At 44.0% G+C, this 15,128-nt stretch overlaps 1 protein-coding gene across 2 annotated transcripts in view; it reads left to right on the top strand.

Annotated features, from left to right (window-relative positions):
* The window catches only part of LOC109872974 (neuroligin-2), a 78,409-nt gene that overhangs the window by 22,248 nt on the left and 41,033 nt on the right, over positions 1-15,128 (top strand). For both annotated transcript variants that reach the window (XM_020464422.2, XM_020464420.2), the window contains exon 2: positions 7,149-7,973. In XM_020464422.2, coding sequence (XP_020320011.1) covers positions 7,478-7,973 — 496 coding nt within the window. In that variant the 5' untranslated portion in view covers positions 7,149-7,477. The remainder of the gene's footprint in view (positions 1-7,148; positions 7,974-15,128) is intronic.

The raw sequence follows: 15,128 nt of genomic DNA, 5'->3' as shown, positions 1-15,128 counted from the left end.
CGGTCAGAAGAGGTCTCTCATCTGGGTGTAAATCTCTGTGAGAGAGGTTGGCACCTGTCTCCTTCCTCTGCCTCTCCACTTGGCGGTCTGAGATACGAACCTAGGAACGTCTTTTCAAATCACACATTCTCACTCTGTTACGACCCACACAATATTTAACCTTTTAAAGGACAGGTACAGTGTCATGTATCTCACTTTTTCCATTTATCTCCAGTAATGAAATGTACAATTTCACACCATTGCTCTTATTGTTAAATATATCGATTTTCTTTTTTTTATTACATAGATTCAAATAATGTGTGAATCTTAAAATTACAGACATTTAGAGTAAGAGTGACACTTTTTTTCCCCAGCTTTAATATTGCAGAAAGATTGTGGCTTCTATCAATGTAATTGTCTGCATCATTTCCAATCCCCCATATATATTTTTGGGAAATATACAGTACCACTCAAGTCTGGACACACCTGCTCATTCAAGAGTTTTTTTGTTTGATTTGTTACTATTTTCTACATTGTAGAATAATAGTGAAGACATCAAAACTATGAAATAACACATATGAAATCATGTAGTAACCAAAAAAGTGTTAAACAAATCAAAATATATTTTATATTTGAGATTCTTCAAAGTAGCCACCTTTTGCTTTGATGAAAACTTTGCACACTCTTGGCATTCTCTCAACCAGCTTCATGAGGTAGTCAGCTGGAATGGATTTCAATTAACCGGTGTGCCGTGTTAAAAGTTTATTTGTGGAATTTCTTTCCTTTTATTAATGTGTTTGAGCCAATCAGTTGTGTTGTGACAAGGTAGGGTTGGTATACAGAAGATGGCATACAAAAGACAAAGTCCATATTATGGCAAGAACAGCTCAAATAAGCAAAGAGAAACAACATACCATCAATACTTTAAGACATGAAGGTTAGTCAACCAGGAACATTTCAAGAACTTGTAAAGTTTCTTCAAGTGCAGTCGCAAAAACTATCAAGCGCTGTGATGAAACTGGCTCTCATGAAGACCGCCAGCAGGAAAGGAAGACCCAGAGTTACCTTTGTAGCAGAGGATAAGTTCATTAGAGTTAACTGCACCTCAGAAATTGCAGCCCAAATAAATGCTTCACAGAGTTTAGGTAACAGACACATCTCAACATCAACTGTTCAGAGGAGACTTTGTGAATCAGGCCTTCATTGTCTAATTGCTGCAAAGAAACCAATACTAAAGGACACCAATAAGAAGAAGAGACTTTCTTGGGCCAAGAAGCACGAGCAATGGACATTAGACCGGTGGAAATCTGTCCTTTGGGCTGATGAGTCCAAATTTGAGATTTTTGGTTGCAAATGCTGTGTCTTTGTGAAATGCAGAGTAGGTGAACAGATGATCAATGCATGTGTGGTTCCCACCATGAAGCATGGAGGAGGAGGTGTGCTGGTGCTTTGCTGGTGACACTGTCTGTGATTTATTTAGAATTCAAGGCACATTTAACCAACAAGGCTACCACAGCATTCTGCATCGATATGCCATCCCATCTGGTTTGCAATTAGTGGGACTATCATTTGTTTTTTCAACAGGACAATGACCCAAAACACACCTCCAGGCTGTGTTAGGGCTATTTGACCAAGAAGGATATTGATGGAGTGCTGAGTGCTGCCTCCACAATCCCCCTACTTCAACCCAATTGAGATGGTTTGGGATGAGTTGGACCGCAGAGTGAAGGAAAAGCAGTCAACAAGTGCTCAGCATATGTGGGAACTCCTTCAAGACAGTTGAAAAAGCATTCCTCATGAAGCTGGTTGAGAAAATGCCAAGAGTGTGCAAAGCCGTCATCGAGGAAAATGGTGGCTATTTCTAAGAATTTCAAATATATAATATATTTTGTTTAACACTTTTTGGTGGTTATGATTCCATATGTGTTATGTAGTAGTTTTGATGTATTTACTATTATTCTACAATGTAGAAAATTGTAAAAAAAAAAAATGGAATGAGTAGGTGTGTCCAAACTTTTGACTGGTACTGTATATATTTTAAATATATATATTTTCTTTTAGTATTTTCCCCTAACCCAACCATCCCTCCCCTAATTGGAGTAAAAACTAATACTTAGGCTTCTACTTCCAGCTTATACATACTGTATACATTTTACAGACACAATATATTTTACATTAGTTGTCTTTTTGTTTGTTTGTTTTAGGTCCCAGCCTTCAGCTATCCTCAACCCCTCCCATCTATCCCTGAAGGCCATCCAGTTTAGACTTCTAATTACCATATATTCTTCAACTGTGCTGTTTCACAAAAGTTCTGAACCTTTCTGTTCTCATAGTTTCTACAGATACACATTTTTGCTATGATTATTATCACCCAGCAGTGCTATTTGCAGAGTTTGCGCAAGGTAAATATTGCAATTCTTTAGCCTTGAACCTGTGACCAAATACAAGCTACATATGGACAGTACCAAAACAAATTATCTAATGATTCTGTCTCTTTTACAGCACAATCTGCAGAGCTGGGATGGTTGTAGCATTCGGAAACTATTCAGACCCCTTGACTTTTTTCACTTACTGACTTTTTACGTTACAGTCTTATTGTAAAATGGATTAATATGTAAATTACTCATGAAACTACGCACAATACCTCATAATGACATTGTGAAAATCTGGTTTTTAGAAATGTTGCAAATGTATTAAAAAAATTTAAAAAACATAAGTATACATAAGTATTCAGACCCTTTGCTATGAGACTTGCAATTGAGCTCAGGTGTATCCTGTTTCCATTGATCCTCCTTGATGTTTTTACAACTTGAGTCCACCTGTGGTAAATTCAATTGATTGGACATGCTTTGGAAAGGCACACACCTGTATATACACTGCTCAAAAAAATAAAGGGAACACTAAAATAACACATCCTAGATCTGAATGAATGAAATATTCTTATTAAATACTTTTTTCTTTACATAGTTGAATGTGCTGACAACAAAATCACACAAATTATCAATGGAAATCAAATTTATCAACCCATGGAGGTCTGGATTTGGAGTCAAAATTAAAGTGGAAAACCACAGTACAGGCTGATCCAACTTTGATGTAATGTCCTTAAAACAAGTCAAAATGAGGCTCAGTAGTGTGTGTGGCCTCCACGTGCCTGTATGACCTCCCTACAACGCCTGGGCATGCTCCTGATGAGGTGGCGGACTCTGTGGTGCAACGTTGGTAGATGGAGCGAGACATGATGTCCCAGATGTGCTCAATTGGATTCAGGTCTGGGGAACGGGCAGGCCAGTCCATAGCATCAATGCCTTCCTCTTGCAGGAACTGCTGACACACTCCAGCCACATGAGGTCTAGCATTGTCTTGCATTAGGAGGAACCCAGGGCCAACCGCACCAGCATATGGTCTCACAAGGGGTCTGAGGATCTCATCTCGGTACCTAATGGCAGTCAGGCTACCTCTGGCGAGCACGTGGAGGGCTATGCGGCCCCCCCAAAGAAATGCCACCCCCAAAGAAATGCCACCCCACACCATGACTGACCCACCGCCAAACCGGTCATGCTGGAGGATGTTGCAGGCAGCAGAACGTTCTCCACGGCGTCTCCAGACTCTGTCACGTCTGTCACATGTGCTCAGTCTGAACCTGCTTTCATCTGTGAAGAGCACAGGGCGCCAGTGGCGAATTTGCCAATCTTGGTATTCTCTGGCAAATGCCAAACGTCCTGCACAGTGTTGGGCTGTAAGCACAACCCCCACCTGTGGACGTCGGACCCTCATACCACCCTCATGGTGTCTGTTTCTGACCGTTTGAGCAGACACATGCACATTTGTGGCCTGCTGGAGGTCATTTTGCAGGGCTCTGTCAGTGCTCCTCCTGCTCCTCCTTGCACAAAGGTGGAGGTAGCGGTCCTGCTGCTGGGTTGTTGCCCTCCTACGGCCTCCTCCACGTCTCCTGATGTACTGGCCTGTCTCCTGGTAGCGCCTCCATGCTCTGGACACTACGCTGACAGACACAGCAAACCTTCTTGCCACAGCTCGCATTGATGTTCCATCCTGGATGAGCTGCACTACCTGAGCCACTTGTGTGGGTTGTAGACTCCGTCTCATGCTACCACTAGAGTGAAAGCACCGCCAGCATTCAAAAGTGACCAAAACATCAGCCAGGAAGCATAGAAACTGAGAAGTGGTCTGTGGTCACCACCTGCAGAACCACTCCTTTATTGGGGGTGTCTTGCTAATTGCCTATAATTTCCACCTGTTGTCTATTCCATTTGCACAACAGCATGTGAATCAGTCAATCAGTGTTGCTTCCTAAGTGGACAGTTTGATTTCACAGAAGTGTGATTGACTTGGAGTTACATTGTGTTGTTTAAGTGTTCCCTTTATTTTTTTGAGCAGTGTATAAGGTCCCACAGTTGACAGTGCATGTCAGAGCAAAAACCAAGCCATGAGGTTGAAGAAATTGTCTGTAGAGCTCCGAGACACAGATCTAGGGAACGGTAACAAAACATTTCTGCAATATTGAAGGTCCCCAAGAACAAAGTGGCCTCCATCATTCTTAAATGGAAGAAGTTTGGAACCACCAAGACTCTTCCTAGAGCTGGCCGCCCGTCCAAACTGAGCAATCGGGGGAGAAGGGCCTTGCTCAGGGAGGTGACCAAGAAACTGATGGTCGCTCTGACAAAGCTCTTGAGTTCCTCTGTGGAGATGGGAGAACCTTTCAGAAGGACAACCATCTCTGCAGTACTCCACCAATCAGGCCTTTATGGTAAAGTGGCCAGACGTAAGCCACTTTTAGTAAAAGGCACATGACAGCCCACCTAAAGGACTAAGATTCTCTGGTCTGATGAAAACCAAGATTGAACTATTTGGCCTGAATTCCAAGCGTCATGTCTGGAGGAAACTTGGCATCATCCTTACGGTGAAGCATGGCGGTGGCAGCGTCATGCAGTGGGAATGTTTTTCAACGGCAGGGACTGGGAGACAAGTCAGGATTGAGGGAAAGATGAACGGAACAAAGTACAGAGATATCCATGTTGAAAACCTGCTCCAGAGCGCTCAGGATCTCAGACTGGAGAGAAGGTTCACCTTCCAACAGGACAATGGCCTTTAGCCCACAGACAAGACAACGCGGGAGTGGCTTCGGGACAAGCCTCTGAATGTCCTTGAGTGGCCCAGCCAGAGCCCAGAACCCGATCTAAGAGAGACCTGAAAATAGCTGTACAGCAATGCTCCACATCCAACCTTACAGAGCTTGAGGATCTGCTGACAAGAATGGGAGAAACTCCCCAAATACAGGTGTGCCAAGCTTCATACCCAAGAAGCGCCATAACCAAGAAGACTCGAGGCTGTAATCGCTGCCAAAGATGCTTCAACAAAGTTCTAAGTAAACGGTCTTTATACTTATGTAAATGTGATATTTCAGTTTTGTTTCAGTTTTGCAAAAAAAACGGTTTATTACTTTGTCCTGATGGGCAATTGAGTGTAGATTGATGAAGGGGGAAACTATTTAATCAATTTTAGAATAAGGCTATAATGTAACAAAATGTAGAAAAAGTCAAGGGGTCTGAATACTTTCCGAATGTACCGTATATAACATTCTATTGGGTGCAAGGATATTGTATCATTTAAATTGAAAAACGTTGTTTTATGTAACAGTTCATAAACCATGTGCCTTGGAATCGGTACATCGAAAATCTCTTACCAACTATTTTGCAACCTGTATTTCTCATCTGTTAATGTTTTGGTCCTTAAATGAAACTGGTCTACTTTTTTAGTCATCACAACTTTCTTTTAACCAATTTTGGTCTTTAAAGCAGGGCCGACAGACAAGTTCCTTACCTTCTCTGGCTTCCACTTGCCTCCTCCATTTTTGCGGTAATGCTGCAATCAGTTGGTTGTAATTTTGGATAGAGAAGACGGTTCCATATTTTTGATAACTGTCTGTGTGACAACTCCACCAGTCCTATTTATGATATTTACAAAGATTATACCGTTTTTAAAAAACATTTCTCAACAAATATATATTTTTTAAGCAATTAGTATATTTGAGTTTAGCCATAATTTTTGTGATATTTGTTCTGTCTTTTCTGGTAGATTAAACTGAAATTGCAACCAGCTGGTTTTAAAAACAGTGACATGTTGGAAACACTATCCCTGACTCAGTTGAATGTGTAGGCTACAGCAGAAATGTCACTTCCATGACATTTACAGACAGCCTAGCCTGCCGGTCTTAAAATGGAGTCAGATGCTTGTTAATTTTATTTTACCTTTATTTAACTAGGCATAAGAACAAATTCTTATTTTCAATGACGGCCAGTGGGTTAACTGCCTGTTCAGGGGCAGAACAGCAGATTGGTACCTTGTCAGCTTGGGGATATGAACTTGCAACCTTTACGGTTGCTAGTCCAACGCTCTAACCACTAGGCTACCCTGCCGCCCCAAATTGTTGTCTTTACAGGCAGCTAGCTGGCTCCTTTCTCCTTTCCCTCAGCCTGATAGGGCTCACATCCTCGTCTTGTCATAGCGTGTTGTAGCATCATATGCCATCACTGTAGCGTGTTAGTCTGTCATCAGGTGGAGTGGCTGCAGCAGGGGAGGTGAGGGGCGGTGTGGAGGTGGGGTGGGAGGTATTCAGCAGACAGTGAGCGCTAGCCTCATAAAGCCTTTATCACGCCTAAACGGCTCCATCTCCCAAAGCCAGGGCCAGATTAGCGCCGCCCATTCGAGTGGAACCATGAGAAGGCAGGAACCAACTAAACAAAGCTGTGAGGGGGAAGCCAACATAGACGCACCGGAGGGGGGGGGGAGAGAGGTGTCACGCTTTTTTTAGGCTTCCTGATTGATGTGTCAATGGGCTTTTATTGCTGTTGTGTTCTCTGAAGAGTCAAGTCGATTACATGGAGAGCATTTTACACTTCAAAGTACCGTAGCATGGATGGATATACAGTATCCAAGATGTGAACATGTGAATGGGAACATGTCTTAGTTCTGGCAGCTCAAGTGCACAATGTACACGATGTAATGCAAATCTTACGTGCATATGTAACTGATGTAGGACTGCCGTTTTTACATAATAATAAAAACGGCTATAGTTAATGACTTTGTGTGTGTGTCTCTCCAAACACAGACCCACTAATGAAACATGACCTCTGACCCTTGTGTGTACCCAGGTGTGGCGTGTTGGCCGAGGGAGCTGTCAGTCTGCAGCTGGCCTATCTGGAGCTCTCAGGAGAATGGACCAGAGCAGACAGTCTAGCTGAGGATGCCCCCCGTCCATCCCCATCTCTACACCTGCTCTCTCAATTCTCACACCATGCTAGGAAGACGCACTCTGCACCTCTGCTTCTGACCCCCCCCACCCCTCCCAATACCTTATTTATCCCAGTATCTCCAATAACCTACTAATTTTAGGTTATTTGGAGGTCCTTTCTAAACCCATTTCTGCCCACGAGTGAACTCTTGGTCATAATTTGTTTTTCTGGCCAGAAGACTGAAGGACATGTCCTTCTTCTCAGAGAGTGGTCCCAGACGGCAGGGTTCTGGTGGGACGCGGCGCTCCAGCCCCCGCAGGATGTCTGACCCGTGTCTGGTGTGTCTCCTGAGCCTGGCTCTCTGCCTGACCCTGTCTTCCTGTCAGCGGGCCGACCTCAGCGGTAAACACCCCATGGTCACCACGGGCTACGGCAAGCTGCGCGGCGTCAGGAAGGAGCTCAACAACGAGATCCTGGGGCCCGTGGAGCAGTACTTGGGCGTGCCCTATGCCACCCCGCCCATCGGCGAGCGTCGCTTCCAGCCCCCTGAGGCACCAGGTTCCTGGCAGGAGATCCGCAATGCCACCCAGTTTGCCCCTGTATGTCCGCAGAACGTACACGGGGTGCTGCCTGAGATTATGCTGCCGGTGTGGTTCACTGACAACCTGGATGCTGCAGCAGGCTACGTTCAGAACCAGAGTGAGGACTGTCTGTACCTCAATGTCTACGTGCCCACTGAGGATGGTGAGTCCAGCTCCTGTTCCATCTATCAGGCCAGAGTAAACATCCAGTCAGGCAGGCTCAGGCTAGGACAGACTGTCTAGGGTTTCTACTGCTGGGGATGAAGAGATCTCCTCAGTTTTGGTCAGATAGTTCATTCACATCCTGTTCTAACTGGTGTGGAGTAGGTTAGGTTAATTTAAGGTTAGCAGTAAGATACCACATTTACACCTATCACTACTAACCTTGTGTTTGTTTCGTCTCCGGTTGAGAAGCAGGTCCTTCTTGGCTATCTCACTCCAGAGTAAGACGGTAGTGTGAAAATGACCAGGATGCATTACATGTGTCATCATCCTCAGCCTTTTTTATGTCACAGTGCAACTGTTATTTGGTCCCAGCAAGAGGGAACGCTATTGAAGCATCTTTATAGAGTGGTATCATTTGGATCATTCTTTCAGGAGATTGTAATCAGAGACACAAGGGCTCTTAAGCTGAGCCAATAGACACCCATGAGATTACCAAAGAATAGCAGCACTTACACTCATGTCAGCCTCGATTACTGTTTAGTCTGTTGTTCAGGCAAGGTTTCCTTGATATGCATACTGTATGCTAGTCCTGTCAGAGCAAGGGATTTTTAGCTTCAGTGTATAGTAGAGCTGGAAATTGCCCAGGACCTCACAATAGGATATTCTATTTATTTTAACAGGGAGTCATGCCGAGACCAAGGTCTCTTTCACAAATGAGCCCTTTATACTCATCAATACACATCAAGCAATGTGTCAATCAATATACACTATATTTTCACGATACTTACGATATTCATTGGGATTTTCACGATTCTATATGTATTGCGATTTGACGTTCCAAACATGTTTCTCACTATATGTCTGCTGCAGAGAGATGAGAGGGAGCATGAGAAAAGGAGTGTTGGCCAACCATAAGAGTGCTCAAAACATGTTGGCTCACTATTTAAAAAGAGATAACACGCTATAGGATGAAAAATACTGGAGTCTTGGCACAGGTACAGCCGACTAGAGCCAGCTAGCAACAAAAAACAACAACCTTGGAGTCCAAACTATTGATATAATATCCTCCAAAATGATACATAACTGTCAAACCCCCATCACTAGTGTATAGTGATGCTTCATGCTTTGTTGAAGGGTCGGCTCGGTCAAAAGGTCAGTGTTTGTTAGCTATGCTACTCCCTCACTGTGTGTCCACATTTGTTGAGGAAGTATATTTACCCATGGCTTGAGGATTGAGACATGTCAATGACAAAAATGGACTAGATAACATAAACTTAAAATGAACATGAGTTCTTGGCGAGGGACAACCGAAAATCTAGACCACAGTATTGAGAGGGAAAAACATGTCCCTCTAATGAAGCAAATTGATGAATTGTATGTTTACACCAGATCATCTCTATTGTCTGACCCAACTGGGCTGTGTTTGTATCCCCGCTGTGTACTCGGGGAAACAATGTTGTGCACACACTTGTGAGACTTCTAGGTTTAGCATTTACATATGCAGGATTTGTATCTCCATTTTAGGCTGCCCAGTGGGCTTGCTTGTATCAAGGGCATTCGGGTTCTGCGAATTTCAGCTGTGCTCCTGAAATCCTTTGTGTACTGAATCTCATTGGAGTTGAGCATTAGCTATAATCAGATTTCAGGCCGTGTTACCAGTCCGTTTGGGGTTAAGCCATTTATAGCACTCATATTTAATTATTTTCAAGACCAGCACACCAATACACACACACACATGCGCGCGCACACACACGCACACACACACACACTCCGAAGTTAAATTCCTTTCCTGAAGATGATAATGTAGGTATGACATGTTAACATGCTCAGCTCAGTAACCAGTAAGCACAGTGAACCTATGATCAGGTTGAGAGACTTCATATGCTACAGATGATAGCTCATCTCCTTGGTTGTCATGGAGGTCAACCTCTATACATTAACTTGTCATAATTGGTTGACCCAAAGCATCACTGCAATAGAGGGCCTGAGAATCCTAGCCTCATTTGTTCCCACTATCTGCCACGAACCAATCATCTCAGTAAGAAGTGCTTGCCTCAGCAGATCAGCCTGCTTCCATCTGCATCAAGCAGTGTTCTGACGGGGGATCTGCTGATCTCTGATTATATTCTATGTGACAGAAATCTACTGCTGAAGATTGACATAATAACTTAAAGGCACAATCTGTAATATTTCCTGCTGTTTCATGTTTTTTACATTTGTATTATTGATAGCATAGCCCAAACCAGAGTTTGGGCTGCTGTTGGGTTGAAGTACAGACTCTGGATTGGCTTTAAGGAGAGGGATAAAAAAGTGTTTTACTCTTTTCTTTTGACAGGTTCTGCCCCCTTGTAGTCGATTAGTTGTCCAAGCATTGATTTATTTTGACTTAATAAAAGCATAATGGAACATAACAGTGTAAATTCAATATTCTCTTCAATCAGGACCAATTAAACACATTTGGAAAGGGAAGGATTTTTCTTCAAAGATTGTTCAGTATTCAGTAAAGCTAATTAGCAGGTAGTGTTTAACATAAGCCACATTCACAAACACACACACACACACACATATATACATATATACACACACACACAGTACTGACTTCACACAGAATTGCAGTATGTCGATCCCCCTGTACTGTAACACTGACCTCACAATAGAGACGCTTTTTATAGACCTAAGTAAATGTCTAGGCTCTATAGTGTTACTGTAGTAACATATTGGGCTTTGCTTCACCCCATGATATGTCAAAACCCAGCTCACACAGTATACTAGATGTAATGGGCTTAGGCTACAGTCTACATTTAGTCGACATGCATATTTCAATGTGTATGAGGCGTTGTAACAGAGAGTTCGAGTGTTTGCAATCCCATTGTGATGTCTACTCAGCAGCAATACACTGCGAAGGATGTGACATCACAATCCACCAGGCCACGTCTTGGCAGTGTTCCAAATTAATTTCCGTTTTAATCCGATCAATATGTTCCACAGCCAAACAGAAAGATGGTACGTGCTCAAGAGTCATTTCAAGCTTCAGAGTATAATACACATGAAGACTGGTAGGGTGATGATGATTGGTGGGGGAGGGGAAACTGATATGAATGTATAAATAAATGAATAAATAACAATTGACACTGCAGAAGAACTACCGTGTGAATTGCCTCTGATGCAAGAACAAACCTCAAACAAATGATTCTATTTTTGCTATCGCAGCAGCCCTTGATCTGGTGAAAATTGGATCAGGATTGTTCTTCGGGGGAAATGAGACATCGTTGTGTACTGTATTGTAGCAGTCGCACCTCTGCTAGCTCCTGCCTAGTGCACAACTCCACAGCTAATTAGCACAGAAACTGAAGGTTTATCTAATTCCATGTACACAAAAGAGGGATGCCTTTGAAAGTGAGCTTTGGGCTGGGATGGGAAAACGAGGGGCACCAGAAACACTGCTGGATTCTAGCTCGACCTGGCCAACAGACATTTTTCATCATGTTGATTAATTGCATTTAATCAAGTGAGCCAGCACCTTGAACACTAAATAGTGTATGAATAGGGTAGTGAGTTATGTTGTAAATCTTTTCTAAATACTGTCTAAGTACTGGAGAGAAGGGGAGATTACTGTAATTGGGAAGCCTGCGATTGGCTTGTGATTGGCTGAAATCATATTCTATGTCAAGTTGCTATGGGTTATGCTGCTTGGGAGGAAAATGGATTGTGTGTGTGATTTGGTTATTCCCAAGGGTACAGGAGTGCCTGTCTGTGAGTGAAAGTGTGTTTTTTTACATGTGGCTTGTGTTCTTGTCATATTCTGTCACATATTGTTAGGGGTCACTGCTCACACAGGCCTGTCGCTGTCCTCATCTATTACTTCCTGTGTGTGAAACAATTCAGTGTTCTTGAAAGTCAAAATATCAATGTTCCATGTTCATACAGTATTGACATATTTTGACTTGCTTCGGGTCTATGGATTATTACAGTTTCCACACATCACAGTTCAATATCCCACACGCCCAAGGCCTGTTTAGTGCACCACTCTATGTATCCCCCTTATTGACTGTCCCTCTAATGGACCCTCATCTACTACCTGAATCTGAGGCCTCAGAATGACCCAACACTCACAGACCATAGAGGAAACCACACATCACACCCTTTTGCCCAATTTTAAGAGTAGTACCGTGGAAGGAGGAAATACTCAGACAGAACCCCCTTCTGCTCTCAGCCTCTGAGCTCCTCCCTCCCTCTCTCTTTGTATCCCCCCTCCCTCCTCCTCTCTATGCGGGCTGTGGTAGAGGAGGTCACAGGCTCTGAATGCAAATCAGTTCCATGTCCTTCCCCACCAGGCCGCTATGTAGCCTGCTGCGCCCTCAACGCCAATGAAATTTGAATTGCTTTTTAGAATAATGAAAACAAAGCTGACCTAATGTCAGAGACAAACACACACAGGGGCTCTTTCTAGTCCAGCTGTGCCTGGGTTCCTCACGTGGAGAATCCCCTGTACTGTATTAGCAGCCAGCCTGCTCGACGAGAGCACTGTGTCATTGCCTTCCTATTTCCCCCAGACGATCGGATCGTCCGTATTTCAGCAGGCGGGGGGGGGGGCCACAGCGCTAGGTATGGACGGAGGGAGGGGTATGGGAATGGCACTGTGAACACTGTGAGCCGCTGGAGAAGCACGGTGAGGGCATGATGCTGTGTCTCACACCTCGTCAAACACACAGCACAGTACGGTCATGACACACTGGGGAAATGGAGAAGGACAGCAGACAGCAGCTTATGTTCAGGCCGCTCCACGCTCACTCAACCGTGGAGAAACAGTGTTGACTGGGAGGAGGGGGGACAGGAGCTGAGCTAAATGATCATCTGTGGACCACTGGATTTCACTGAACGCCAGCCCATTACATCATGTGTCAGTCAGTCCGCTGCCCAGCTCCTAATTGGAGCACATGTAAGGGCTGAAATAGATACTCTGTTCCTCTGTTGACCCAGCTACATTTCAACTGCACATATATTCAAATCAAGCTTGTTAAAATTCTTTAGACGTGTTTTTTTCATCGGTGTGGTTGATTATTATGCGTAAGACGTGTTTTCTTTATTTTCTCACTCTTTTGGTTCCATGACTGATCCTGGCTGCATCTTCCTGCCAATTTCACTTTATAAATGGTGTTAGAATCAGGGGCCAAACTGCAGAAGAATTCTCCAAGGTAAAATAATCGGAATGAAAAATGTATTTGTGCCCTTATTGACCTGTCTAGAAACCGAAGGGAAGGCTTTCACATCTAGTAACACTGTTCTTGCTCAGTAGTATGCAGACAAACGGGGTGTCTACCGTTCTTTACCAAAACTTGTTGTGCTGCCATCCTTTTCCTGGAAGTATAACAATGAGTTCATTGGCGTGAGATTGATGGCTGAGAGATGAGGAAAGTGGCAATGAGGTTGTCCCTTTAAAATGAGGCATGTAGTGTTCTACACATGCATTGCTTGCTGTTTTAGGCTGGGTTTCTGTACAGCACTTTGAGATATCAGCTGATGTAAGAAGGGCTATATGAATACATTTGATTTTGATTTGATGTACCGTATGTAAATACTGCAGTATGGTATACGTGTTTATGGCGTATGTCCGGTGGAGTATTTGTGACTGTTTCAAGGATGGATGTGTGTATTAAGGTGTTCTTGGCCATTCTCAGACATCTTGTTCAATGTCAAGCCATTGAAGCAGGCGTATAGGTGCTGTAACTATTTCCTACTCTAAGTGGCTGGCTGTCCACGTGGATCTGACAACTCCGTAGAACTGGCTCTGTCAATTAGATGTGAGAGAAGGCCCCAGCTACAGCCCCATGTAGCACCACTGCACATGCTGACATCGTCGCTGAACACAAAGACAAACCTGTTTGTTTCTCTCCCCACAGAGTCATGTCTCTGTTAGGAAACAACGCTATCATACCTGCTTGTCGCATCCCAAAATGCACTGCAGAAAATGTCCCAAAGTGCGCTCCAGCACATTACATTTTCTCCTCCAACACGACAAAAAAAACCTCCTTTGACAGCACAACAGATCCCAACAAAACACATCCAACAATCATCCCGGATTGAGCCTCCTCTCCCATCAGAGACAGAATTGGGCTTCCAGGAAGCATTACGCCCATGCAAAGTCTTTAACTGAAGTCTGCCACTCTATTTCAAAGGGAGACGGGTTCCATTTCAGCAGAGCTGCTCTCTGTATGCAGCTTAAGCTTTTTAATGGGTATTAGAGCAGGTATGAAATCACTGTGCTCTCCATTAAGCAGTTAGGTGTGGTATTAAAGTGCTGCTGGGAAAGTGCTGACTGGACAGAGGGGCTAATCTTCCTTCCCCTCCATTTACAGGCTGTCTACCTGTCGCCCCTCACCCCCACCCCTTTCCTGGAACTGCCCTTACACCAGGGGGACTGGGGGCGGAAGGGAATCGGGTCAACATTGATCACTCCCCTTATAAAATAGCACTTGCATATGAGGATTGAGGAAGCACTATAGTAATGACGAGAGAGAGCAGAGAGAGAGAGAGCGAGAGAGCAGTGCTGGTGCTCTCTGGGTGTGTCCCTGTTCCAGCAGCCATTCGTCCAGCAGTGCAGAGTGTTGGCCATGCGTTTTGCCAATAGATCTGTCTTTGTGGCACAGCGTGACAGAGGCTGTTGTTAGCACCTTATAAGGGAGCCATCAGAAGACAATGGGAGAGATGTAGTTAGCACACTGTGAGACTGATAAAGCTGCTGGCTCACCAACAGAGAGTATACTGTGTCTGTTAGACGAGAGAGTGTATCGCCAACACACAGGGAGTCTATTCAACATCTATTCCACATTGGTGCGACATAATTTCATTGAAATGATTCAACCATTGTGTGCCCAGTAAGGAGTGTGTTAGCACCATAAAGGGAGAGTGTGTTGTTAGCATAGCTAGCATGCCAGGTGGCACTATGTTATTAGCACACTGTGTGTGTGTGTGGACAGGCTAGCGTGCTAAATGCTAACAGTGATTGAGAGGGACGATAAAAGCTGTGTAGTGATTGGGCTGGCCATGTAGCGCTCCGCTGACAGATGGAGACAATAAACAAATGAACAGGATCCATATTGGCCAGGCTTACAGAGAGCGGCGTTATTGTCTTTCCCCTATGGAGCGTTTAACT

The sequence above is a fragment of the Oncorhynchus kisutch genome, linkage group LG28 (assembly GCF_002021735.2).
Source record: "Oncorhynchus kisutch isolate 150728-3 linkage group LG28, Okis_V2, whole genome shotgun sequence".
Taxonomy (NCBI): Eukaryota; Metazoa; Chordata; class Actinopteri; order Salmoniformes; family Salmonidae; genus Oncorhynchus; species Oncorhynchus kisutch.
Note: the sequence above shows the minus strand (reverse complement) of the source record. Positions and strands in the feature narration are given on the sequence as shown.